The 26,718-nt window shown below is 37.8% G+C and overlaps 1 protein-coding gene across 2 annotated transcripts; it reads right to left on the minus strand.

Annotated features, from left to right (window-relative positions):
* Nucleotides 1–1,321: 1,321 nt before the first annotated feature.
* TUBGCP5 (tubulin gamma complex component 5) lies at nt 1,322–26,257 on the minus strand. Of its 2 annotated transcripts, XM_071547951.1 has the most exons (24): nt 26,017–26,257; nt 22,890–22,943; nt 22,700–22,808; nt 20,624–20,720; nt 19,916–20,026; nt 19,281–19,360; nt 18,495–18,630; nt 16,836–16,953; nt 15,142–15,231; nt 14,344–14,437; nt 13,792–14,038; nt 13,479–13,681; nt 12,730–12,845; nt 11,157–11,425; nt 10,040–10,238; nt 7,800–7,988; nt 7,024–7,206; nt 6,674–6,758; nt 6,450–6,570; nt 5,589–5,767; nt 5,070–5,195; nt 4,405–4,493; nt 3,431–3,531; nt 1,322–2,338 (listed from the first exon to the last, which is right to left on the minus strand). In XM_071547951.1, the coding sequence occupies exons 1-24, from the start codon at nt 26,175–26,177 to the stop codon at nt 2,292–2,294; spliced, it is 3,204 nt and encodes a 1,067-aa protein (XP_071404052.1). In that variant the 5' UTR covers nt 26,178–26,257; the 3' UTR covers nt 1,322–2,291. The 2 variants fall into 2 exon arrangements, with proteins under 2 accessions (XP_071404052.1, XP_071404059.1); XM_071547958.1 differs by lacking the exon at nt 19,916–20,026.
* Between the last annotated feature and the right edge of the window lie 461 nt (nt 26,258–26,718).

A 26,718-nucleotide genomic window follows, 5' to 3' on the forward strand; every position in this document is an offset into this window, starting at 1 on the left:
TTGAGTAGATCAATAGCTAAAATACCCCCAGATTCCCCAAACCCTTTTGTTTTTCCAAACAGGTAAACAGGCATTTTAACAACTGCCAGGGGATTGATGAAAAGGTCTTGGTGGCATCACAGGGCATGCCCGCTGAAAGACAGGACTTGTTTTTCTGTGGTTCTAAAGAAAAAGGAATGCTGTCAGATGGATTCATTCAAAGGGATTTGTCAGTCAAGTACTACTGACACACAGAAAATTAAATGTCCATGACTAGAATCGGGAAACATTGCCAGAGCTAGATCTTCCACTCTGCTTTTGTGATGACAGATGTGCAAATATTGGAAGCTGGCTGAATCAATAAATGGCATGCAGGCACCACTCATCTGCAGGGTGCACAGAAGTCTCTCTGCAGAATGCAAGGTTATTAATTCCTAAGCAGGAAATTAGGTGAAACAGCAAAATCTTTTACTTGAACAGGGTCTTTCACATAAAATAAGTAAAATCTGCAAAGGGATTTACCAGGAATTATTGTTTCAACAACATAAAGGATTGAAGGATTTTTTTTCCTCCCATATGTGGCTAATATAATTCAAGGTAAGGCTTTGAAAAGCAGCAATTTCACTGAAGGTAACAACTGTATAGAAAGGAAAAATAAAGCAACCGCATTCAATTGTTTAAGAGCAGAGAGTACAAGACACATGGATAGTCAAAAAGTAATGAACTAGTGCATGGAAGTGCTGAAACTCCGAGTACAAATATGCCTTTTAAAACTGTCGGGATGTTATTCAATTGTACTCTTGAGTGAGCAAGAAACAGTTAATAATGGACATACTGTCTGCTAGCAATAAGTAATATGGAATCTCAAATGAGAACCAGTCACGGCAAACTGGAAGTACAAATTACTTTGGTTAATAGGTGTCCACTTCCCACAAAACACATCCACTTGGAAATGTGTGTCTTGCGGTAGCAAGGGATAATACAAGCATAACACTCTCTAAAGCCAAACTTCCACTCAGTTAAACCAAAAAGAACATGTTACAGGGCAGCAGAAAGTTTCTCAGGGTTACACTTTTTAAAAAATTCTTTTCCTGAAAACATTTCACAGCTTTAACTTGGAAGAATCTTCTGACATCTCCCGTTCAAACAAGAACCAAAATATTCAGTTTCATATAAAGTAATTATTAGCTTACAGCTGAAAAAAAATAGTTTTATAATGAGCCACACGGTCTCACAGTTTGTAGTAACATACTTCATTTACCATGCAGAAACAGGCCTCAAACCTTAAGTTACTGACTGAATTTCAGCAGAAACACACACAACAGTGACACTCTAATTATTAAATCTTCTATTTATTCAAATAAATCAATAGGTAAATAGCTATGATTGATTTTTATCTTTTTTAATGCAGGTGTACCCATGCCAGAGTTACAGAGAAACTTTAATGGGAAGGAGACAGGGCAAGCCATCCTGTGCAGAACAAGTTCCACATTTAGTTCTCCAGAAACGTACCCTCTGTATCACAGTCTACTGCTTTACAAGAGATTAGCTAATAAATGCAAAGTTTGTGTGCAAAAAGCTTAGAAGGAGGATAAAGGTCAAGTCATATCTGACCACCACTGAAACATCTCAACAATCCAACAGTTAAAATTAATATATTACACACTGTCTTCTTGATGACTTAAACTGATGAGAGTTACCACTAATATTAGTAAGCATTTGAACATTTAACATAAAAAATTCTGGTATTTTATGTCCTACTATAACCCATTTTGATAAGTGAACCCTGTATTTTTTACATCAGCTTATTTTAACAGTCTTCTTAGAGTGTTCTTAAGAGCCACTAAGCAAGTAAGATGCATGCTGCTTAGCCTTTTCTCAAAGGAAAAAAAGGCCAATAATTAATTCAACCAACCTTCCAAACACTAAGACTTGAGTCAGACTACTCCATGCTGCCCTGTGACTTATTCACAGCTGAAAAATGGAAAAAGTAAATCATAAATTACTCATAATTAAATAAAAAAATAACTCCTCCTTTCAGCATGAAATATATTTAATGCATTTTTAAGTAAGATTGTTTACATGAAATGGATTTTACACTATACATGTTTTTTGATGTTGAAGCATATACATACACTGCCACAACCAATACACTTAAATATCTGTACAATATTTACATTTTAAAATATTTTACACAGCACCATTTAGCTATACACATTTTAAACTGAATTGCAAAATGCTTACAGTTTTTTAACATGGAAATTTCAACATAAATACTGCTTTCAGTTCTTCATTAATTCAACACTCAGGTATTAACTTTGTTCCATGCCAGCCATCAGTGACAAAGCTAAAGATTCCACTGTAAAAAAAACCCACAAAAAAGTAGTTAATATTTTCATTTGCAGTCTGCAAATACTTATTGCAATATTCAATTCCGTTGTTAAAAACGAAGGTACTGGTTTGTTTTTTCAATTGTAATACTTCAGGACTTAAAAGAGTAAGACATTTCATGGGTCTGTGACAGTTTAGACAATCTTTCACCACATTCACCATCAGTTATCCCTTAGTTATTTCACGTGGTAAGAACCAGTAAGAAGTTAGATCCTTTGTCTGAAATTCTGTTGTACACACACACACACACAAATAAATTAAAGGTTGTTGGGGGTCACATACAACAAGCCTTTCTCGGATGGTTCTTGCAGACAAGCTCTTGTAGACTTAGTAAGCAGTGATGTCAGATATTACCTGTTTTAGAATCACAGACTCATTTAGGTTGGAAAAGATCCTTAAAATCAAGTCCAGCCATTAACCTAACACTGCCAAGTCCACCACTAAGTCATGTCTCCTACACCATCTGTAGATGTGCTTAGAAACCTATTAGAATGTACATCTACATTCCAACTCACCTCACTGAGCAGTGGCCCCCTTAACACAAAACAGGCACTGATTAACAATTTAAGCTAATACCAGGTTGTAAGTAGAAGGACAGACAAACAATTTCTGCTGTTTCTACTACCAAGGAAGTAACTTCCAACAGATGGGCAGAGCAAACAGCTCTATGCAGTTGCAGCTGAGGCACCATAACACTAAAATTTTATCTGCTCAAGATATATCAAAGCTGTCATTCAATAACAAGAAGCATGCTCTACTATGACCCCAAAACTTAGTTTCATTAGTTTAGAAAACTGCTTGTCACTTGCTTGGCTACATCAGCTTCCCCTCATCAAGAAAGCAGATGAACTGCAGAGACCTGTCATAAAAAACTTGGCACAAATACTCTAAAAAAATAATGACTTCATCTTAGTAAGAAATAAGTCTTCATGTTATTCTGTGAATAACTCACAAAATGACATTTAAGATGCACTGGCAAACATTAACACAGACTAAAACATAAATAAATTCCTAGCAAACTTGTATAAGTGCAGGTGTGTGTAAAGCTTAATGGACTTACAATGAGGAAAAGAGCCTCGACAGACAGCTTTGTTGAGAACGGTTACAAGAAACATGTGACAGTTCTTAAAATCAGATTCCATCTTCTCTATGGATTCCATCCTATAGAACAGTTTAACAGAGGAATGTTTAACAGACCAGTCACTATGTTATCTTCAAAATATGACTGAAATTTCACAGTAAATGGCAAAAGTACCCTTTACATAGAATTCAGGCTTGAACTTACAGTATTTCAGTTACTGCTTTACTATCAGACATCTCTTGAATTCCACTTTGGACTCTGTTAGCTGGCATTCGTCAGTCAAGTGAGATGACACAGTTCACAACAATCACTCCTTTCCTTTTTCTCCTCTCCCAAGATGATACAGATGACACTACACCAGCTATAACTTTCTCCTGTCATATCCATGAGCACAGAACCACATGCCCTGAGTTTCAGTCTTTGTTAACAGGCAGTCACAAATTATTTCTGACACTTGGAATGAGAAAAGCACTTCAAAAATAGCAACTTCCTAATGCCACAGGAGAGTGGACTCCAAGTTCTAGGTAGCATCTGTGCCGAAAAGAATTAGTCCTGAAAAACATGAAGTGAGCCAGTCCACACCAGCTGGCTGCAGAACCATGTATCAAGTGCCTGACACAGCACCTTGGAGACTTGCCCACAATCACTCCTCCTTCAAGCAGCAGGCTGCACAAACAGAAGTATAAACAGGCTGGAGAGTGACCCTGTAGAAAGGGGTCTGGGGATGCTAGTGGGCAGCATCTCAACACGAGTGAGCAGGGAACCCGGGTAGGCAGGAGGGCAAACCCCATCCTGGAGTGCGTCAAACACAGCACAGCCAAAGGAGGTGATTATCCCACTGTATTCAGCATTCGTGTGGCCTCACCTACAGTGCCATGTGCAGTTCTAGGCACAAAATCATACTCAGAGCTTCAAAATTATGACCATGTAGGATTGTAAGCAGGTGTACTTACTTCCAAGCCCCCAAACCGGCCTGCCAACGGTCTGCAAACATCAGCACTACATTTAACACTTTCATGATAGCTTCTTTCACAAAGCTCACCTAAATTAAAACACAAGGAACAAGTAAAAAATTCATTGTTAAGCATAATAATGTTCATTATTATGCTGCACTACACAGGTATCACATGCCATTTAATCTGATCTGTAAAATAGTCTCCTAAGTTCAACATGATTCTTCCAAATTTAAGATGTGTTTTGCATTTGTTCTCCAATTCATTTTGCATCTGACTACTTTGATACAGACTATGCACAGACAGGATGTGGAATCAAAAGTTAAAATACTATATCGTCCATTCCTGCCCATACCACTATGTATAATCCTCCTTACATTGCCAAGCCTCAGCTTGAACAAAACCTCCCATCTCTTAGCAATGAATGAGTCATGTACCAACCAATATAAAGGATTTAATTTTTTTATTCTCCCTTGACCAAATTGAGCTGAGACCAGTAAGGGAAACTGGATCTCTGTGTTAACTCTGGAAAAGTTACCACTTCTTCAAGACTACCAATATATTGCTTAGTATGTATGAACTGTAAAATAGACAGCATAATTAGTACTGAACTACTTCCTTGTTCTGCTAAACTCAACATATCAAATATGCTGATTTTTACCCACCTTTTCTCTCAGTAAGCAGCGATCATGAATTGTAGATAGATATCTGTAATGAATCTTTATCAATTGATCTAAATCTTTCGCTTCTTCTACCTGATGCTGAAACTCCAAGCCCGTACTGTGAAGAATCTTAAAAAGATGACCACAGTTATTAAATTCAGTGTTGCACACAACTGATTACGACTTTCTTCCAATATATTTTTAAGAGCCTGAAATTGTGTGATTCATTTGCTTTTCCCTCTCGAATTTTTCAATCAGTCTTCAAATTACAATCAACAGCAAAAATTTCGAGCTCTTCTTACTACACAAAAACATTCCTCATATAAACAGGAATACAATATTTTTTTAGAATTACTGAATTAAAATGGCCAAGTTAAAATTGAAACATGTCAAGCTCAAAATAATTTTGCAGGAGGATATTGCATTTAATTTTCCTTAATTTTTTAATGTTTTAAAGGAAAATTAATACTGCATCTCCAGTTACAAGTTCTTAATATAAAGGAAATTGTGATGGAAACAAACCCTTGTCATGATGTAGTTGTGCAAGCTGTTAACAAAATGCATAAGTTTCACTCTTAAGAGGAACATGCGATGTATTTGTTGTTTTATACTTTCTGTTTGTGGTCCAAATAGAGGAAGTGTTCCTTGTTCTAATGAAGTTCCTTCCTTAACCTGTGGGGTTTCTGCAGCAGAGACTAGTTCTGAAAAAAAAAATTAAGAAAAAAAATCAAGAGTATTGCTTTTTTTGGGAAAAGACTTAAGCACAAAGTCATACCCATAAAGTCTAAACAGTAGAAACCCACATACTTTTAGGAAGATAATTATTTAACTGATGTTCAAATCACAGAGGAACCCATCAACTTTCTAAGTTATTCTTTTAAGACATGAAGTCTGTATCCACTTTATATGGGACAGGAAGAGTATACACATTAACCTGGTGAAGGAAAGACCATGAAATGTCTTTCTGTAATCCCCAAACAGTTTATCTCAGAGTGTTTATTTCATCTTGTTTTCTTGTCTGCAAAGGTATTACTCATAAAACCTTGGACTATACATAAAGCAAAACATTAGGGTGTGGTAGACAGACTTTCTTTAGCAACAAGGTCTGGAGAATGAAGTAACAAGTTTCCAACATAACTAAACAGACTTGAATCAGAAACCAAGGGAATGCAGGCATAGTGCTGTCCCTGAGGCTGAAAAGTGAAAAACATGCCCAGCTTAACATATCTAATTTGCAATGCTAATAGAAATTACTATTTCATAGAATGAATCAAAATTCTAACTAGTTTATACTACTTACTGCAGAAAGCAGAAGACTATTTATATCCTTAGAACACAAACCAAGTTTATTTATAGAGTATCTTTCACTGAAGAGGATCTTACCATCAAATCGTAAAACATCCAGACTATACTTGGACCACTTTATTTGCAGTAGGAGCAGAAAAACTTGATTGTAAATTTTCTGGCACTCTAAACTTATAACTATATCCACAGGCCAAGGAACCTAAGAAGAAGAGAGGATAATCAAGACGGAAAATATAAGTCATTTTAATACAACACTTCAAATCTGTTCCAGAATAAGAACTATAACCATATTAACTCACTACCTTGTAACTCAGTGTCAGACCATCTAAGGTGTGGACAGGGAGTTTCTTCTTTGCTGTATCAACACTTTCAAACAATATAGACAACCTATGCAAGGAAACAAGTGATGTCGTTGGTGAGAGTATGTTTTAAATTAGTAGTTAGATTTATTAGTTTTTATTTCTTATTGCAAAATACCAACTATCTGATTTCATCTGGAGGATTTGGGCAGAAAAGATGACAACAGCTCAAAACTTCATTAAACAGATTATTTTAATGAGTACACAATAATCAGTATTGTGCTATGCAAGTTAAGTACATTAATATAGGTAAGTGTGAAACAAACATAACAAAAGTGTGGTTTGCATTTTACCTTGCACTGTCCTCTGGATAGCGTTGTCCAACTGCTTCTTGTAACTGAACATTTAAGAAAGCAACATTCTGCCAAGTTTCCTTTTCTCTAATTTTGTCAAAAATAGACGTATAGAAGTCATACATGGTATCTCCAGCTTCAAGTAAGAAAAAGTTCCTCATTGCCTGCAAATATTCTACCAGTCTAAACAGGAACAAACATATAACATTTTCTCAGTCTCATCATACAAGTGAACTCAAACCACAACTGTTACAGAAACAAAAATCTTAAATACTCTTCACTATAAGAACTCAGCATGGGACACAAAAGTAACAAAGTCCACAGGGAATGCTTTGTTTAAGCCTCAGAGAGTTTTCACACACATTCAAATAAAATAACCAAGGCATTTTTCCCTGTGAGCTCAAACAGCACCATTGTCTTCAACAGGCCTGCTTGCAGTGTTCAGCCATCTTACAGGGCAGGTAATTCTCAGAAACAGCATAGTTTAGAAATCCTGTCCCTCTCCCTAGAACTTAAAATGACAACACTACTAAGCAGTACTGTTTGAAACAACTTCCCCACTGAACATTCACTGATGACAAATGATAGCTTTGCTGTCAACATAAGCTAGACCAAGTTTGCACCCAGGAGTCTTTCACGTTAGATGCCCCTTTTCTCCTTAATGATTTTATTGTCAGTTATCAAATTGGAGTAGAAACACAACATAAAATTGCTCCTTTTAGTGATGGTATACCACTGGTAATAAGGAAAAAAGATAAACAAATCTACTTTCTTACCTATAATCCTTCTTTAAAGTTTGCATCAGATTGCCACAACATTCCAAGTATTGCTTGTCTATGTGCGGATAAAGGCAAGACCTCAAGGTCAGTTCAAAAGTCTGGCAGGTCACAGATTCTGAGGATCTATCCACAGACACTTCCCCACCAGTAAACTTCTCGTGGAAGTCACTCTGTTCCAAATATAGTCTTCAAAATAAAACAAACTCCTTAGGGAGGAAGGTTCATTATTCATACATTATATAAAACAATGCCATACTTTCAAAGATTTTAATCCATACTGGATCCTCTGCTTTAAAATATATGGTGCAAAAGTACTAAAAACTGATTCATAACTAGAGTACATAACAAGCCTATTAACTTACCCATCATACTGTTTGTGTATCACCAGACACAAAAATACCAAAATGGACAGCATGTTATAATCACAAGTGCTTAAGGCACAATTCTGAACAACATCAAGTTCAAACATCATACAGGTTAATAAACAAAACCACTTTCCTAAGAACTTTTAAAACTCTGTTGTGCATGTAGAGGAGTCAGATGAGCTTCCCAGGAAAGAAAAATAAAATTAAAGAAACAAAGTAAAAATTTGACCAATAACCACAAAACAGCAAACAAAAAACCCCAAACCAGAACCACAAACAAACGAAACAAAAAGAACCTCAAAACCAACCCACAGATGGAGAACTGGTCTGAGGTATCTTTATTATGGTGTCCCTATAAATTATGATGGGAAGAGACTCTCTGTAGTCTACATTTGGTACATTTAATTGTTTTTTCACGGAAAGGATCAAATTATTATAATATTTTGTAAAAAGCCACTTGCCAGCTGAACCCACTGTTAGAGGAAACCCAGCTCATAGCAGTTATTGCCTTGATAAAATGGATGATTCAGACATTGAATTAATTAATATAGAAGTTTTGACAAACAGAATAGTCCCAATGAACAAGGGAAATAATATAGTCTTAATTATGATTTCTTTACACAACTTCCTCCTAGGACTGAAACAAGAACATGTATATTGGCAATCAGTGTTTAGGAAAACCATAAATTCTTATTTGTAAATACAAAATAAATAAGATTTTCAGAGTTCGACATCCAGCTAATTTTCAAGACATTTATAACCTCTATAGGACTTCCATTATCACAAAGAATGAAGAATATGCAATTAACAGGAATTTTGGAAGGTTTTTACAGCTGGATGACTTAAGCATCGCACAAATGAAGCTGCATTCTTCTGAGAACATACTTGGTGCAAATCAAGGCCTTTGTATCCAAATTCCAATCAAACTCATTTAAAAGTTCACATTTTACAATAGCATTCACTGTTAAACCACTTACTTGCTAAAAGTCTGTTATGATAAAGACTACTCAGACTTTCCATGCTACCAATTTTGAGTAGCACATTCTTCACTGATTTTAATTGTTTTGCTTTAACTAAGCACAAGGGGAGTGCCTGTTTAGTTTCTGTCACTGATTGCTGGTGCTCCTCATTACTGTGCACTTGCTTGCTGTCCTAGTTCAGCAGGAGGGACCAGTTAACACTGTGTGTGGGGTGATCAAAGCTGTGTATTCTACCCCCTCTAGTCAATCCCCAAGGACAATGGACTATTAGCAGCAGCTGCCCAGGGAGTCATTATCACCTTCACATCCAGCCTGAGGGGGTGTGGCTGCAAATGGGCCATCAACGGTTCAACAATACCCCCTGGCTCCCAGAGTTAATCACCCATTGTGTGAGTCCCCACCCAGGGGGAGGGACTGGGTGCTCCCTGAGGGTACATAAGTGGTGGGTAAGAAGACCTCAGGAACTTCTTGTCGGATCCAGAGGAGCAGCAGGACCTCAACAGGAGGAGACCACCACTCTCACCCAGACTACAGCCCTCGCCTGCACTAACAGGTTTTTCATTTCCTTTTGCTCTGGACTTGGGGGAGCCACAGGGGTCTCAGCACAAGGGCTAACAAAACCCCTTGGGTTTGTGCCCCAGGACACTGGGTTATACTGCTGGGTTTTTGTGAGTTGAAAGCAATTTCCCTTTTGTGTCAGTGTATTTACTGTAATATTATTATTAAATTTTAGCTCTGACTTATAATCTCTCTCATGGCGAGTTCATTTCCCCTCCTGGTTCGCCTTTAAACCAGCACACTTGCTTTTCAGCAGCAATGAAAATGTGGTCTGCCAAATGTCACCAGACAGCACACTGCTCTCAAATACGCAGCAGGAGGATCATTCATTTACCTGGCAAAATTAATAGCCAGCAGTGGGTCATGGACATCATCCAGTTCCAAGTGTCTTTCAGCTATGGACTGCATCTTTATCAGGCTCTGCTTTGTGGCCTGCTGTTCTCTAATAGTATCAGGAACAGGCTCTTCCCCGTGCCGCAGGCGAGACTGCACCGATTCCAAGAACATGGTGTATAAACTCTTCCGTTCAGCATCTGGATTGGGAAACACATTCTGCAGTAAGATTTTCTTCTATGAGAAAACCTCATCTGAACTAAAAGAAGAACTCCACAGTCCAACACTCACTAGGTAACTTTTAAAATAGAAAATTTAGGCTACTATTCAGAAAAAAACCAACCCTCAAATACATATTTAAAATGATAGCACTAGTCCAATGCTAAGCTCATGCACATGTTCAAATGGATTGCAGAATAGGTGTCTCAAATATGAAATATTTCTGAGATAAAGGACTTCTTACTTCAGGTGCAAAGGCAGTTAATTTTCAGCACCAGAAACAACCCTACTCTATTCACTAGAACAGATGATACTCTCACACCAAGGGGGGAAATAACCCAATTGAGCCTCTAACATAATTTAACTATCTCAACTTTTAGACATCAAGGAGCAGCAAAATGAAAAAAATTATTTTGTTTCCTTTAAAAAAAGAAGCCAAAAACCTCCCCAATGTTGGTTATGATGTTGTATTATGTTTTACATCCTCGAGATCCAAACATCTTTCATCTACTTATGAGTAAGCTTTTAAAAAAAATAAACTTCCACATGCTATGTCAGAATTACTCAACACCTTAGTAATGGAAAATAATTATTAAAAAACACCAGCTTTCCTGTTAGAACATACAAGCTGGTTTTGTCTCATAAAAAAGAAAAAATTATTTTGCAAGCATATGAAAGGCGAAGAAAAATTTAAAGCAGTAAAAAGAAAACAGAACTCTCAAGTTTATTCACTTTGCTGTTTTCACTTGTTTGCACTGAAAAATGTTTTCCATGAGACCTGAAGTCATCAACTTTGATACTGAAGTGTTCTATTGTTCTAAAGCCAGGGGAACCCTCTTACCAAAGACACACATCTATTGTTAGCCTAAAGCATGGTAGTGTTTAATCTGACATCTCACCTCTTGACGCAACCTGCTGTGGAGAGCCATCTTTGCACTGAAGATTCTTCAACAGCTGCATGGATTTTCCAGCCATGATAATTTGCTTTAGCACAGGTTTCAGAAAAGAGACCATAGTGTGCTGTCTGCTTGAAGGGGCCTGATCACTGCCAGAGCTGGCACTGGCATTATCGCTCATCTTCTCTTCATTCTCTGTTTTTTCTGACACACTATATAATGTGTAGGTAGCATACCAAAAATCTCTGTGATTAACTGGAACATTTTTGTTCCTGCAAAGAAATAAAAAGCTGTTGAGTATTTTCCTTTTCAAAAGATGAAATCTTTTTACTAGAAGATAAATATCATCTTTGTTCTATGCTTTGATTTTTCTCTTAGAACAATTATGAAACACTTTTAAAATTATATAAAATTAGCTCATTCACATCACAAACTATCTAGACACTCTGAAATGGATGACAGCTTTGGCAGGGTAACAATCATCTCACAGGAGATAAAACTATTGTACAATCAAATAAACCCCACAAGGCAAATAGAGTAATTATAATTAAATTTGTCCAGGAAGTTAACTATTCACAGTGGTGTGCATTCTTAATGTCAAAATGATGAGTGGTTGACTTGTAGATTTATTTAAAACCCAAAACTGAAGCAAGTAATACTGGGAAAGCTGAAAAATTCTACAGTAGGTGAAACCCAGTTTGTAATGCACTTTGGGTTTTTGTCTTGTTTACATCAGATACACGATTTGGTCTTTGAAGACAGATGAAAACCCACCTAAATTAGATAATTAAAATGAAACATATATACAAATAATCAGCCCTGTTTGTAGCAGTGAAAACACAACTGTAGAAGCACAAAAAGAGAACATAATAAGGATGTTAAAGATATCAGCTACTAAGGACTTACTACAACAGTACTAGACTGTTGACTAACTTCATGTTCACCATGACATGTGTTAACAGACAAAGATTCAATTAAGTTTGGCAGATAGGAAAAAATGGATTTGTAATTACAAACCAGAACTCTTAATTTCTGTTTCCTTTCCACTCCAGGCTATCAAAAAAGGGACCAGTAAAATGTAGCATGTATACAGAAGAAAAATTAACAGCTCAAATAATCTTTAGGATGTAACTCCAGACGCCATATTAACTTTACCACAGGTTGGAAGCAAGGAGTATTTTAATTCTAAATAGCATTTGATTCCTAACAGCTGTAGATTAACAGAAGATTTAAAAAGTAAATTTTGTAATTTTTGCACATCTTGATTTTGAAAAATAGTTAATTACTTTTTAAAAAGTGCTGACTTCTGTAAAAGGAAGAGTCAGCCTGATCATTATTTACAATAGATAGAAAAGAACAAAGAATTGATTTCTTTTCTAGAACAATACTTGGTGGAGCTCCCTATCTACTGTAATTTCTCTAATGAGAACTTAGATACAAGTTATGAAAGTATGATTAAGAAATTAATTCTTCAGCAAAATGACAAATGTGAAAAGCTACTTTTATTTTGACTTTTTACCGTAGGTTTTACAACAGGTTTACTTGCAGAGCATTATGTGTGTATCAGCATCCCTACCTCTGAATAATAAACTCCTTTGCAGGATCAAACAAATTACCATGGATGATCCACTCATCCACTGTCTGTAAGTATGGCCTCACAGTTTCAACCCAGAGAGAGAACAAAAGGGATACCTGAATTCAAACGAAAAAGAAACAGCTGAATGTTTTTATTCTAAGCTTCAAAGCAGTATGAGTAAGCCTAACCTTTTAATTGTGCAATCACAGTTCATAAGATATACATAACTACACTTAAGGATTTTAAAGATAAAACATTACACTAAAAATGACAGCTTTAGTAGTTGTACTGGAAGCCTGTATTGTTCATGCTTCTCCTTGTTACTTTTGTAATCACAGTTACACCCAAGCAGCATTTTTTCACTCTAACATCTCATAGTGAGGGACAGTCAGAAAATACTCTGTCGTTTCATAACACAAACAACATGAAAACAATGACATGGACTATACTGTCAGTAGCATAATCAGCAAGTTAATGTAAAAATCCAAATCCCTGCATTTCAGCATTAACTGAATTATGCAGCTGTAGAAATAGCAGGGAAAGTTGTTCTCAAGTTCCCTCTTTCAAAACAGCTTCCTGGCCTCTGATTCTCCACAGGTCTCCCCCTCGGTCCTAAAAACCACTGTTGCTGATCTTCTCATAAATCCAATTTCATCCAGGGGGAGTGAACTCATGTCAGAAAACAATAATGCATTAATTACTAAATCTAGTGTGTTGTTCTGTTATAAGGAAGGAATTATTTCCCCTACCGTTTGCTCAGATGCCTCTCCAACACTGTCATATTCAAGAATAGCTTTGTAGAGGGTATTAAGCAGATGAGATGCTCGTACAACATTCCTAGTGTCAGGTGGCACTTCTGCTACTCCTGTGCTGAAAACCTTGTGAAGTACCTTCAGCTGTGCCAGTCTGGGAGACAGCTTATCTATCACTATTGAAAGTGTGACTGTTTTATCTGGAAAAAAACCCCAAGATGTATAAAAATAATATCCAACAGAAAAGCATATTTTATCAGTGTTGCCAATTTGTGTGTCCCCCTCTTACAAAACTTCCCTTGCACTGTACCTTTGTTGATTATGCATTTTTCAATTTCAGTAAGTTCTTCTTTAAAACTAATAAAATATTTATACAAAGCCCACATAAAAGCTTGGTAGGTTCTGAACGGGGCTTCAGTAGTCTTCTTCGGAGTGGAAACTGTTCCATGCATTATGTTTTCTGGGCTGTGTCCCAACACTTCATCAATAAACTTCTGTAGTCTAAACACAACTTGACCATATGCTGCTATCTGCTCCAATACCGATCTCAGGCAGTTCTAAAATAAAAAAAAATCATACTTTTTAGAATCTAATAAAAACTGTATTTTATAAAGTTGAAAATGTGAACTATGATATTATTTTTATGAATTAAATCACTATACAATTCTGCAATCACTACCACTTCATCACATTCCCAGATACAGGAACAGCCCATTCAGTTTTATTAAGCCACCTGCCCTTAATTTAGCCAAAATGCAACTATAGAAATGTGATTTTATCACAAGCAGTTTAATTTCCTACTCCCCCAATTTCCATCATTCTAATGACAGATATATTCAGTTGAGATTCAGAAACAACTTACATGGGTTAAATGAGTTACAGTAATATCATTCCGCACAGTCACTTTTCCATCATTCAGCTGAAATATAAAAAGCTTTTTCACTCCTGAAAGTAGCCTTGAAAAGAAACAAAAAAGTAGTAATTTTCCCTATTACTGCAGTTATAATTATATATAAAAAAAGAAGTAGCTCTCTCTTGCCTAAAGTTTCTTTGAATAAGAGGAGACCACAGATCAAGCATGATGCTATTGGTACTGCAACTTGTTGCTAGAACAAGAACAACAAAACACTGACATTGAGTCATAATTTCCTAAAGTTTCTTTCCAGTTGAGATAATTTCCAGCTATAGGATGACTCAACCTACTTTCTAAAACTGGACACTGTATTAAAAATCTGTAAGGGCAGGATAAGAACAAATCAGTTCTTTTCAACAATTAGACTTGAAGAATAGATGCAACCAAGAAGTTTTAAGCTACTTTCTTCTTTGTGTATGACAGAATAAAAGGGACCTTAAAGATCATCTAGTTCCAACCTCCCTGCCATGGACAGGAACACCTTCCACTAGACCAGGTTGCTCAGAGCTCCACCCAGCCTGGCCTTGAACACTTCCACGGACATCCACAACTTCTCTGGGCAACCTGTTCCAGTGCCTCAAATATGAATGATTGACACACATATACAGCATCTCTATTGTTAGAAACAGTGCAAACTAAAAGCTCAGAAATAATTCTTTCCTCAGACATGTCTTCAGAGATCGACCTCTCATTTTCTTGACAGAAACACTAAAAATTGAAGTGCAAGCTTTGTGATGCTGCTCTTACCACAGAGTTTCACGTATAACCTGAGTTTCCGTGACTAGTGTTCTCTCTTCTGGCACATACAAAGGATCACTGGTGTACAAGTGGTGATCCCTTAGAAAAAAGAAAACAAAAACAATTTAATGGCTGAAATATGAGCTGAATCGCCTGAAAAGAAGAATGAAGCAATAATCTTGATCTTCTGTTTCGTTCTACTCATATCTGAATAGATTTAAAGCTTATGGGGACATTTTAAGTGTATGAACAAAAGCACAGTTTGTTTTCAAATAACTAAGCAAGATACCATGGAAAACATTCAAGTATCATATAGTCTTACATAGCAAGACAAGCAATTAAGTAGCAAATACCTGAAGTACGAGATTTAAATTGGGGATTTTTTGTTGGTGTTTTGTTTTGTTCTAATTTTCAATCTTTGATTACTCAATTATTTTTCATTCAATGCTCTGGAAAGTTATCATCACGTTCTGGGAAAAACACTAAGCTAAAAAGTCAAATATCAATTTCCCTAACCCACTGACACTTTAGCCTAAGAGTTCACTTAAGAAATGGAAACTTTCATAGCTACCTAAGAACTTTCTCTTATAATCCAGTCTTATGTAATTCTTTGTAAACCTTCCACAGCACTTTTCGTATTTTAGCAAAGTATAGAACAATTATTTACTTTTTTAGTATTTTTACTCATTAATGTAATCAGTGGCAAAAGTTACGTAAATATGCTCAGAATTTGAAAGTAGAAATTAAATAATATTGGTTATATCTCTCATATATATATATATAATATACATCTGCTAACAACACTGCAGCAGAAACAGCGTTGTTTTATTTGTGGTACCGATTTTCTAACAGTCATTGCAAATTTGGATTCATAAGTGGCTAGATAACCAACTTATGCTAAAATAACTCTTGATTATGAGATCCACTAAATTAAGGAAACAAAAGACAAATCAAATGAACTTTATTACTGCAGTACTGATAAGTCAGAATTTGGGACAGGAAAGAACTACCCAAACCACTCCCACACACTGGATTTTACCCCTTTTGAGATGATGTAATATGGTATGGAATACAATATTATTGGCTAGAAGAAGTCAGCTGTTAGCTAGCTCAGCCCAGCTCAAGTTAGCTGACAATTTCAGGCCTAGTCTGAACTTTAAAACCTAAATTTAGGCCCACCTGGCTAAACCCATAACACAGGCTTTTTTATTTTTTAATTCACATTTTATTTCCAAGACCATGGCAGACCACGACACTATACTGGTCTATGTTCCTTTCCCACATAAAATCTGTGTTTAAAACTAACTTTGTAAAGGAGACACCAAAAACAAACAAAAACTTGAAGGAACTCACTATTTTCAGGAGCATTTACAACTCACTTATATTAATTAGTTCCTCAGAGACCTTTGTAAGAGTCAAGCCAAACAAAATTCAACAATAGGATTTCCTTCTTTGAAAGATGAAAACCCTCTCTCTGACATGAGACACTTAATAAAAATTTTTAAAAGAATCTATTAATAAAGAGCTTATTTGTTCAACAAACAGCTCATTTGCTCATCTTATCAACTTGTATCCCTTTAGTTCTGTTTTAAAGTTAATTGTAATAGCTATTGTTATGCTTCCAGCAGTAAAGATGTTTAATAAAGTCAGTATTTATCGTTGTATGCCCAAAAGGAATATGTAAGTGATACTATTTTTCTTACCAGACTGCAGCCAGGTTGGAATGCAAGTGCAAACTATGGGAAAAGCGAGGAGCTCTTCCTGTCCAGTACTGAGGAACTACATGCTGCTCCAGCCAGCTGCGTGCATCAGGTTCAGCGACTGTCGAAACATGTGAGACTCAGTAAGGTACTTCTATTTAAGCAGGAAATGCTTATAAAACACAGGAAGAGGTTATTAATAAAAGCATAAATGCTCAGCTGCAGCGTCACAGATAGTTTCAAATGAATTACCATTTACAACTATTTACACTTTACTGCGCTCATATATATGGTATCATCATGCACAAATTAATTTACATAGAAATGCCACATCTCCTAAGAGTTGTAAAAGTCTTGAAAAATAAGCTCTACTCTGTGCCGGTGCAGCCTCACCTCAGGTACTGTGTGCAGTTTGGGGCACCACAATAAAAGAAAGACATAAAGCTATCAGAGTGTCCAAAGGAGGGCTATGAAGATGGTGAAGGGTCTGGAGGGAAAGTCTTATGAAGAGCAGCTGAGGGCACTTTGTTTGTTCAACCTGGAGAAGAGACCTCATTGAAATCTACACTTCCTCATGAGGGGAAGAAGAGAGGCAGGCACTGATCTCTTCTCTGTGGTGACCAGCTGCATAACTCGAGGCAATGGCATGAAGCTGTGTCAGGGGAGGTTTAAGTTGGATATTAGGAAAAGATTCTTCACTCAGAGAGCGGTTGGGCACAGGCACGGACTCCTCAGGGAAGTGGTCACAGGATCAAGCCTGTCAGATTTCAAGATATATTTGGACAACATTCTTGGGCACATGGTGTGAATCTTGGGGGATGGTCCTGTGAAGGGCCAGCAGTTGGACTTTGATGATCGTTGTGGATCCCTTCCAGCTCAGGATATACTATAATTCTATAAGCTTAGAGATTAATAAGGTTTCCACATTTTTCTCAGAAAAGGTACTTCTGTCTCAGGCAATTCTCAAATGCTATATACAAAACCAAGCTATTTTAGAAAATAAACTGCCAAAATCATCAACTTCATCATATGTTCCTTTTTATCAGGCATTTAATACATTACCTAAAATTTGATTTTCTTAAGAGAACTTTACCTAATCCCAGACAGACGGGTATTGCTTATGTGTTATGCAGTTGTCATATACAAGGCAACCTGTGTCCTGTAATATTCTATGAAAAAAATATACAGCAACATTTAATATGCCCTGAAGTTATTCAAGAGTAAGTCACTAGTGATTTATTACATAAAACTATTCTTTTCAGAAGCATTTCATACCTAGAACTGAGTGAACTAATTCTGTTGTCAACAAAATTTTGTTTCAGCATTCTCATAGTTAATATTAAAAATTTATATTATATCCCTAACAATACATGTTACATTTACTGTATAAGTTTTCATTTCTATATTGGAATATCTGCGTATATTTCCAGAGAAATGAACAGAGTTCTTCTCCATTAGCAATAACAGAAATCAGATCAAACCTTCCATATTGATTCTTTACTGTAAAAAGAACCCATCAGTAGTAAACATTAAGTTGCACCTTACATTACAATTATAAATCTAAAACACAATACCTCACTAAAGAACAACAAATAAAGCTGCGTTAGCTTGATAAATTTGAGTATTTATAACTATATTAGAAGAATTACAGCTTATTCTAACCTTTCCAGGAAAGATTAGGTACTGTTTTCTTATTTGGATCTTGGTCTTCTAAAGGTGTCCTGTCTACTTGAATCCCCGAGTCCTCCCTGCTCAAGGGCTGAGTGTCTTCTTCCTCTTCACTTTCTCCAGACGAATCCTATGAAGTGCAACAAACCCCAGTACACTTCAGTACAACACAGCAGACAGATCTATATTCAGCTCCTGTTCAAGTCAAACATAAACTATTCTATTCTTTGCCCCTGAGATTAGATCAGTTGGTTAAAACTTGGTTGTAATAATGCCCAAGGTCATGGGTTCAATCCCCTATGTGGGCCATTGACTTAAGAGTTGGACTCGGTGATCATTGTGGGTCCCTTCCAACTCAGAATAGTCTGTGAATATAACATACCTCAGTCTTCTTTCCTTCATATAAATACAGGACACTAAGACTAACATAACTATCTAACAGACACTGATTTAAATTGTATGTAACATCAATAAGCAGGTAACATAGATCTGTAAAACATCACAAAACTACAGCAAGTGCTGATCAGGTGGAGGCAGGGGTCAGCAGAAGCAGCCAGTTAAACTGCAGAATTAAGTCAAAACATTGTGAAAAACAAAAGTGTTTGTATTACTGTTATTCCGCTTGGGTGTCTGTGTATTTCATTGTATTAAGCAATGTATTGGGGAATCCTGAAAGAATCAACATGCAGAGCACACAGACAAGGACAATTCAACCATGTCTCTAACATACTTCAAACTAGTTTATACAGTTTGGGGTTTTTACCTTAAGAAATTACTTACTGGTGTGTCTGCACCTGGACCAAAGTAAATTTCTTCTCCTTCCATCAGGTACTTTCCCCAATCAAATTCTTCTTCCTTTTCTAAGAGAAGTGTAGATATAAAAATAATGAGTATCACATAACTCTGACTTTTTTTCCTCTTAAAACACTTCCAAAGTTAAAATTACCTTGATACCCTAAAGCTAAAACAAAAGGCATTCCCTTCCACTTAAGGTTACATCCCTGTTCCTTTAACAAGGTTATTCACTTTCAACATGTCATGTAAATCATGACGCATTCACCACGAATATCCCTCATTAATTCTCAATTTTATCTCTTACACACTCAAAATATGAAACACAGTGTGCCATTGGCACATTTATCTGTATTATGTTACACTACCCTACACTTTAATCCTGGAAAAACATGCAAGAGTGCAACACATCATTTATTGTGACTAGTCTCGTTTAGCTCATTGGAAACATTCTAAATGTAAAATTTACATATGCACACGGATCCTGGACTGTAAACAACATAAACCAAGGACTGTCTTACTCTCCAAAAAGACACCACATATCCATGATGTGATGTGTAATACTTTAAAAGTAACAATCACACTTACAACATATTATATCTTAAACATGAAGCTTACTCAACTGTAATTAGTGTTGTTTGAGATAACCTCTTCATATTCACATTCCTGGAATGGGCTGAAAGTGCATTCAAAACACCGCCGAGGGAATGTGCAGAGATCATTCAAAAAGGAATCTTAAGATGCAAGATTGTCTTTAGGTTAGTCTGAAATATTCTTCTTTGAGTCTATGATACAACACTGTAAACAAATGGGGGATGGTATCCACTCAAACTTAAGCGCAAGCCTCATTTTCAGGCACTGAGTGAAAAAGCCCTACTTTAGAAAGCACGCAGCTGGGATCTCCCTCTGGAAACCTGCAAATGTATCTCCCTTTCCTTGATTATATAGGCACCACAGGAATTTACATTACCAAAGCTGTTTCAACAGATCTACTGTTGAGGTGCAAGACAGAGACTCGGGATAGAAAGCACTGTCTGTCTTTGAGCACGGAAGCACCACTGAACAGGTGGAGAACGTTTGTAAGTGAGCGGTACAAGTCAAAGAGAGTTCCCAAGGTACTTCAATGGCTGGAAAACTGAACTAGGTGATGTAACATAAACAGGAATAGAAAGGATTTGCAAGCTCTTTTAAATGCATAAATTATAAAGAAGACAACCAATAAAGCAACATGAAGTGAAGGAGATGATAAAATGGAGAGGAAAAATGTCCTTATCAGACTGCATTAACAGACCGCATCTTTCATTAGCCATATAAACATCTTGTAAACTTACCCACTTCTTTGACTCTTGGTTTTTGCACATAGGTGGTGTTGGATGGAGACTCAGACAAACACAACAGAAGAGACAATATAGCATAGTGTGTATCTGTCTTTAAGACACAGTAAAAAAAAAAAGCAAGTCTGTAAGTAGTCTGAAAGATTTTAGGAAAAAAACTCAGCTTATCATCTGCATGAATGCTACCCATTAGCTCCCAATCCCCAGTTCTGCATTACAAAAATAACATCTGCCATGTGATTCTCCTGTCTACTAATTAGCCAATCAGTATGCAAATATCTCAAAAGTAGCCACAGTCTAAGTTACCTCTTACTGAACTGATAATCAGAGAATATGGAAAAGATGCAAGTACTGAGAAAGTAGAAGTCACAGAACAAGGGATAATGGACAGCTACATTAATGTGGATGAGCCGGATGGATGCCGGCAACGGGCCTGCAGGAAACCAAGTCTCAGGTTCCCTTGCTCACATGGCTGATTATTTCAAACAGAGGCTGAAATCAAGTTAACTCAAATCACTACATTTTAGTATTATGCTCACATTATCTTCTCACATCTGAAAATCTACACAAATCCTTAAAAGGATGAATTGTCAATTCCAGAGTTGCACTAATGCAGTGGTGAAACAGAGGCCTTCAATCAGGTTAGAATACTGTGCCAACACTGGTAATGTCCAGAGATTTGTGTTATGCTGTTCCCTAAAATCTGCTTACCAATCTGTACAACCATTTCTTACTATAGAAAGATTTTTCTTTAGCCTAATACAAAACTTACAGAGCTCTTCTGCCAACGACTTCATATCCAGACACATGGAGATTCTGCTATTCACATCCTACGCACTTTGACACATACAAAAACACTTAGAAAGCTCTTATCGAATGAGATCCACTTGCATTTTAGAAAAAATAATTCAAATTTCTGTTAAAACAGAATCATACTCACCTAACTATATATGGATTATAGTAAGTTCCTACCGAGCATTACTGACTTTATAAGTGTTTGTCAAAGAAAACTAGTAGGTCACTGGCAGAATCACAGGTGTGAGCTGGTATTTCACTTACCAATAATCTTCCCAGTTATGTGTCACTGCTAAAAACTAAATGGCATTTAACATCACAAATATGAGATATTATCTATCTCCAGCCATACCCTGGTTGAATTTTTGAATAAATAAAACACCTTAGATAGTTGCAACATTCAAGCGTTAAGTGCTTGCTTGGGTTGGTTTGGTTGGTTTTAATTTTATTAGTCTCAAAACAAGCGTAATTAAAGGAACCTTTTCAAAAATCTAGAGAGTACATTTTAATAACTGAAGATATGTGTAAGCTATTGAGGGTTCCAGGGTTTTCCCCACAAAGTAAAAGGAATTTAAAACAGTGCAAAGAATGGTAAAATGTCAGTTCAGGTAGAAGTAAAATCAGACTGCAACTCAGAACACACAGCTGTATGAAAGAATCATTCTATGGAGCACCACCGCTTAAATCACAAGCTTAAACTTCCCAAGAGTGGGAGCTTTCAGTTCTTGAAGATCAAATTCATTATTACAATGGAAAATACCAAGTGAGACAACTTTTGCCACGTTTATCTGCTCCATAACCTAAACTGATTTGACACAAAGAGCATTGCTGATTAAACATATACACAGTCTCAATAAGGAAGCTGCAGGACAGGAGTTCTCCAGCTGGAAACACTAAAACCAAAACATTCACATGTATTACTTAAGGTTAAAAAAATGGGTTTCTTTTGAGAACTGCTCAATTTTTTGTTGTTTCAGAACACATGGGAAGCTAGATTAACCCAGACTTTAGCTACAGCATTTGTACAATGCTGACCCTAAAACATCTGCTTTGCAGTAAGATCATGTTCTTTTAACTCATGAAACTACACGTGTTGAAACCCTGAAAGGGCAATAAATGTGTTTTCATTTCTGGAAATCCATGACCTGAACAGCAACTGCAAAGCCCAACTGCTAAGTCGCCTGAAATTTCCAACACAACATCACAACTGAAGCCCCACTGTCAGTACAAATGCAAGAGGGATGGGAAAAAGGAGCACAGCAATTGCAATGTACATACCTTTGTTTCTTCAACACTCGGCAGTGGTAAGTTCAGAAATTTTTCTGTTAGTCTTTTCCAGCTTGCAGCTTTTCCAAGGTCAGAATGAATTATCAATTTCTCATGTATCCTAATAACAAAAAATAGTATTAAAAATGTTTCCAAAAAAAAGAGAACCAATGCATTATTAACATATAGGCATAAAACTTACCCTTCTATTGTCCTCTCTACTTTATGACTGTTTACATCAAGAAAACGGTGAAATCTGTGTAAGAAATCTGCATTAGAATATGTTTAAAAGGAACCTTAAGTAAGGAAGAAAATAAAGCTGATCTACACACATGAAGACAACATTTCTGTTTTAATAATGCACATTTAATTTGGCAACAGCATTAAGTGTCAACAAAAATTAATCTCGGTGTCTCTCAGCTCAAGAAGGATTAACTACACTTGACCTGAAAAATGGAGAAACTGAATGCAGGTTACATTTAACCAGCACATTAAGCTGTATGGAAAATTACTGCAGTCTCAGCTAACGAAACAATTAAAGTACGCTGTCTGCTAAGTCAAGTGGAGCAAGGAGATCAAGAACTGTGTTGTCAAATGCATTTGTGTCAAAGGCGCCAAAATTATCTGGGACTTGCATCATTGGCACAGGCAGAACAACCAGCCACATGTGAAGGCCTCTAAACCTGCAAGAAGCTGCTTTTTATAGCGTAAAAGAGCATCTAGGAGAAAAGAGAGCTTAATTAAAATAAGGACAGATATGCTAACAAAGGTATATGTATAGGGACAAAACAAAAACTCATGAAAGGTGAGATCGACTTTGGAGAATAAGTTAGGCTATGAAGAGGTTTTTCAGATACAGACAGTAAAAAATCCAGGGAGTAAGATGTGACAGCAGTGGGCACAAGGTCAGGACATTCCACATGTGTGCCATCAATGTAGTTTTTGCAGCTACAACTGTATAGAACACAGGGATAAAACTTGTGACCACAGATAGAAATGAAAACTACTGGATGGGAATCATGAGCAAAAGTTAAGCTAAAAGGACTAAAACTGGAAAGACAATATAAGGTCACCTCAATGTCAAACTAATGAACTAGAAAATGAAACTGCAGGGCAGATAGCAAGAAATTTTAATAAGTATCACTGGAAGATAAGGATAGGCCCATGTTAAAGAAAGAAACACTTCATTAATTACAGACCCATTAGTCTGATTTCAGCTTTGTATAAGGATTTGGAATAAAAGTATGACAAAATGTAACACTGATCAAGTAGCTGACATTTAGGTTAAGAAAACACAGCTTATCTAATTTATTACTGCACATTAGTTTACACAAGAAATCATTAGTTCAAATAAAAATGGTGGTAAATACATGAACTGGAAGATTTAGAACCTCACACTGGAAAGACAGTAAAAAAACTAAACCAAGAATCTGCATTGAAAAGAAAACTTAAGCTGCAGGGAAGTTATGAGTGAAAATTCTTTAGTCTATTACATAAAGTTTTAATTAATGACCCTAACACACACACAAAAAAAATTTACCAATTTTTTTAGGCAAGTTGGAAACATTGTGAATAAAGAGGACTAGCATGCTGCATGAAAATAAACAGATGATCTGAGAACCACAACACAGAAACATCATCAGACTTAACAATACAGGCCACAAGTTTCACCAGCTTGAAACTAAACAGACTTTCTGCTACAATCTAAGGTCTCAGCGCTTGGAAATACAGTATTAGACAATCTCAGGCTGACGTTCCATGCACACTTCTTGGACAGTAGTTATGGCACAAAAAACACTTGCTCTTCTCAACTCTCCCTCTCCAAAGTTTGTTGTTCACTCTGAACCACTCCCTCTGTTTTCCTGACATTTTAAAAACAAACAAATAAACAACAACAAACCCAGCAACTCCCCAATCTGAAAGGGCACACAGCTACACAAGCAACTGGGTGACCAAAACAGAGGGTGAGATCTGCATGTTAGAATAGTTTTATTTGAGCCTATCAGTAGTTAGGATTCGCAGGTGCAAGGTAGTTATGCTATTGCTTCCCCCACAACGGATTTCATCAGCATGAAAAATGTAGAGCTGAATTATTTATATGGATTAGGTACTTGCTGCACCAACTTAGGCAAGCACAGAAGATTCCAAAGAAGCAGCACTTAGCAACAGTGTGGATAGCTGGAAATACATCATGTAAAAGTTTCACAGATTTTACAGAATATTCAGAGTTGGAAAGGGCCCACAAGGATGGTGGAGTCCAACTCAATTTGACAGAAAAGACTGAAACAGTAACTGTGATAAAACTGTGTGTAAAACAGTGTGTAAAACTTGAGTGAGGACACTTTAGGGGGCAGTGTGATAGAATTTAAGGGCTACAGATAACATGTGTTACAGGAGAATAATGACCACGTTTCTGACAAGTTCAAATAAACACCAAACACATCCTCTTCTGCAGACTGATAATCTGTCTCATAACCAACGCAACATTCTGGGCCAGAAGTTTTATCTCCATTTAGTGGAATCTTCTTTACTTGCTCCTTACATAAAATACAACCATAACTTACCTCCCGCCAACAAAAAATACTCAGGACGCCTAAATGCAGACTTTGAAAGGCATTTTTTTACAGGGTCAGAGAAAACTCCTAAAAGACCAAGATTTAAACGTGATGGATTGGTGAGGCCACACCTTGAGTACTGTGTTCAGTTCTGGGTCCCTCAGTTCAGGAAAGATATTGAGGGGCTGGAGCGGGTCCAGAGAAGAGCAACAAGGCTGGTGAAGGGACTGGAGCACAAGCCCTATGGGGAGAGGCTGAGGGAGCTGGGGGTGTTTAGCCTGGAGAAGAGGAGGCTCAGAGGTGACCTCTTCACTGTCTAGAACTACCTGAAGGGAAGTTCTAGCCAGGTGGGGGTTGGTCTCTTCTCCCAGGCACTCAGCAATAGGACAAGGGGGCACGGGCTCAAGCTCTGCCAGGGGAAATTTAAGTTGGGTATCAGAAAAAAATTCTTTCCAGGGAGAGTAATCAGGCATTGAATGGGCTGCCCAGAGAGGTGGTGGATTCACCATCCCTGGAGGTTTTTAAACTGAGACTGGACATGGCACTGAGTACCGTGATCTAATAAACGGACTGGAGTTGGACCAAGGGTTAGACTTGATGATCTCGGAGGTCTTTTCCAACCCAATGAATTCTATGATTCTATGGAGCATCACTCCCCGGCCCCTTGGCGTACACTCGCAAGCGCTGCCCGGACACGGCGCCCGGCGGGACCCGGCCCGCCCACCCCGCGCCGGCACCGGCGCCGGCACCGGCACCCGCGGCGCTCCCGCTGACCTGAAATTGGACCAGGCGAAACTGAGCGCGGCCTGGAAGCGCTCCCCGCCCAGCTGCTCCTCGGGCATGCCGGTCACGCAGCGCACCAGGGCGCGCACGGCGCGGTCCTGCTCCTGCTCAAAGCGGCCGCGGGGCGCGGGCGAGGCCGGCGGGGCCGCCATGGCCGGGGCGGGACCGGGAAGGGCGGGACGGACCCGCCGGAGCCCAAGGGAGGCACCGCCACCCGCACCGGCCTCTCGCGAGGCTTCCCCGATGGGAGCATGCGCAGTGCGGACGGCGCCGGGAGGGGAAGGGGCAGGAGGGGAGACAGCAGCGGGGACCGCAAGGGACACGGAAGGGCCATGCGGGACACTCATAGAATCATATAATCTATTGGGTTGGGATAAAACCTCCGAGATCATCAAGTCCAACCCTCCGTCCAACTCCAGTCCGTTTACTAGATCATGGAACTCAGTGCCACGTCCAGTCTCAGCTGAAAAATCTCCAGGGATGGGGAATCCACCACCTCTCTGGGCAGCCCATTCCAATGCCTGATTACTCACTCTGTAAAGATTTTTCTTCCGATATCGAACTTATTCCCCTGGCAGAGCTTGAGCCCGTGCCCCCTTGTCCTATTGCTGAGTGCCTGGGAGAAGAGACCTACCCCCACCTGGCTAGAACTTCCCTTCAGGTAGTTCTAGACAGTGATGAGGTCACCTCTGA

This window comes from Pithys albifrons, chromosome 1, assembly GCF_047495875.1.
Source record: "Pithys albifrons albifrons isolate INPA30051 chromosome 1, PitAlb_v1, whole genome shotgun sequence".
Lineage (NCBI taxonomy): Eukaryota > Metazoa > Chordata > Aves > Passeriformes > Thamnophilidae > Pithys > Pithys albifrons.

Excerpts from the sequence above, each read along its gene's own strand:
- TUBGCP5 (XM_071547951.1), bottom strand. The coding sequence starts at position 26,177 with ATGGCGGCCCCGCCGGCCTCGCCCGCGCCCCGCGGCCGCTTTGAGCAG. Across the intron at positions 18,631-19,280 it reads GTCCAGGTGCAGACACACCA|GATTCGTCTGGAGAAAGTGA; the intron begins GTAAGTAATTTC and ends TGCACTTCATAG. Across the intron at positions 11,426-12,729 it reads AAGGAGTTTATTATTCAGAG|GAACAAAAATGTTCCAGTTA; the intron begins GTAGGGATGCTG and ends ATTTCTTTGCAG.